Raw genomic sequence first — 2,113 nt, 5'->3', positions numbered from 1 at the left:
AGTTTTCTTAATAGTTCTTGTTAAGTTGACATTAAAGCTTTATTTTATTTGGTACTGGGGATTGACTACAGGGGCACACTACCATCAAGCTACATCCCTAGACTCTTTTAAAAATTTTCCTATTTTGAAGGTAAAGAGGAACCCAAACTATCACATTTTGTGGATGACATGCTTCTATATTTAGAAGATCTGAAAAATTCCACCATAAAACTTCTAGAGCTAATAAGTGAATTCAGCAAAGTAGCAGGATATAAAATCAACACCCATAAATCTAATGCATTTCTATACATCAGTGATGAATCCTCTGAAAGAGAAATTAGGAAAACTACCCCATTCACAATAGCCTTAAAAATAAAATAAAGAGGTTTGGTTGCTTTGGAGTACAGCTTCAAGTGAAGTTAATCTGAGGTGAAGCAAACAGAAAATTGTGGAGGTTTTGTTGGAATGAATCTGAAGTCTGCTGCAGTAAAACACTGAAGGCTTTAAAATGTTTTCTTGCATAAAACTCAAACTTTAAGTAGCTGCTTATGAGAATAGGGAAGACAGGAAGCTAATGTCTGTCTCAAGATACAGGACAGCTGTTTGTTCATCAACCTCAACTGTGTGTGCAACAGAGGAACATGGCTCAAGAAACTAATCACAGTCAAGTGCCCATGCTTTGTTCCACTGGTTGCGGATTTTATGGAAACCCTCGTACAAATGGCATGTGTTCAGTATGCTATAAAGAACATCTTCAAAGACACTATAGTAGTAATGGTAGAATAAGCCCACCTGCAACTTCTCTCAGTAGTCTGTCTGAATCTTTACCAGTTCAGTGCACTGATGGCAGTGTCCCAGAAGCTCAGTCAGCATTAGACTCCACATCTTCATCTATGCAGCCAAGCCCTGTATCAAATCAGTCACTTTTATCAGACTCTGTAGCATCTTCCCAAGTGGACAGTACATCTGTGGACAAAGCAGTACCGAAAACAGAAGATCTGCAAGCTTCAGTATCAGACACAGCACAGCAGCCATCTGAAGAGCAAAGCAAATCTCTTGAAAAACCAAAACAAAAAAAGAATCGCTGTTTCATGTGCAGGAAGAAAGTGAGACTTACCGGGTTTGAATGCCGGTGTGGAAATGTTTACTGTGGTGTGCACCGTTACTCAGATGTACACAATTGCTCTTACAATTACAAAGCTGATGCTGCTGAGAAAATCAGAAAAGAAAATCCAGGAGTTGTTGGTGAAGAGATCCAGAAGATTTGAACTCCTGCTGGAATACAAAATCCTTTGACCATCTGCAAACTAAAAATTGACTTGAGGGTTTTTTTTCCTAGTCATTGGGAATGTAGAGCAATGTATCTTGCATAGACCTTTTAATCATGCATGTCATCAGAAGAATAGATTTTTGTTTTTGTTTTGAAAATGACTCTGAACATTTACTTCCATTGCAGTTTCTGTGGCCGAAGAGACTTAAACTTTACAAGTATTATCCTTTTAAGATCATTTTAATTTTAGTTGAGTGCAGAGGGCTTTTATAACAAACGTGGAGAAATTTTGGAGGGCTGTGATTTTTTCCAGTATTAAACATGCATGCATTAATCTTGCAGTTTATTTTCTCATTGTGTATGTACATATAGCTTTTCTCTGCAGCACGATTTCTCTTTTGATAATGCCTTATTGGGCACAACTAGTTATCAGTAACTGAATGTATCTTAATCAATATGGCTGCTTCTGTTTTTTTCATTAACAAAGGTTACACATATGTTAGCATATAGTTTCTTTGTACCCATTATTTATGTCTGAATCATTTGTCACAGGTGAGTATGTGCTGATGAGATTCCAAGTTTGTATGTTTTGATTTTTTTTTTTTTTTGCATGAGGGAAGAATAAAAGCTGTATGCATTTCATTGCTGACTGCAGGTTTCTTTCAGATTTCGTTCATTGGTCTGTGTGTATACAATATGAAGAATGATCTGAAGTAACTGTGCTGTATTTATGTTTTATCCACCAGTCTTTGATTAAATAAGAAGGAAAACCAGAAAAAATTAAAATAAAATACTTGGGAATCAATCACATAAAAGTGGTGAAAGATCTCTACAATGAAAACTACAGAACACTAAAGAAAAAAA

General features: G+C 36.2%; 1 protein-coding gene across 1 annotated transcript; it reads left to right on the top strand.

Annotated features, from left to right (window-relative positions):
* Positions 1–381: 381 nt before the first annotated feature.
* On the top strand, positions 382–1,719 carry LOC124959945 (AN1-type zinc finger protein 6-like). Its single transcript, XM_047518444.1, has one exon. The coding sequence runs from the start codon at positions 621–623 to the stop codon at positions 1,245–1,247; it is 627 nt and encodes a 208-aa protein (XP_047374400.1). The 5' UTR covers positions 382–620; the 3' UTR covers positions 1,248–1,719.
* Positions 1,720–2,113: the final 394 nt, after the last annotated feature.

Source organism: Sciurus carolinensis, chromosome 11 (genome assembly GCF_902686445.1).
Source record: "Sciurus carolinensis chromosome 11, mSciCar1.2, whole genome shotgun sequence".
NCBI classification, from domain to species: domain Eukaryota; kingdom Metazoa; phylum Chordata; class Mammalia; order Rodentia; family Sciuridae; genus Sciurus; species Sciurus carolinensis.
Note: the sequence above shows the minus strand (reverse complement) of the source record. Positions and strands in the feature narration are given on the sequence as shown.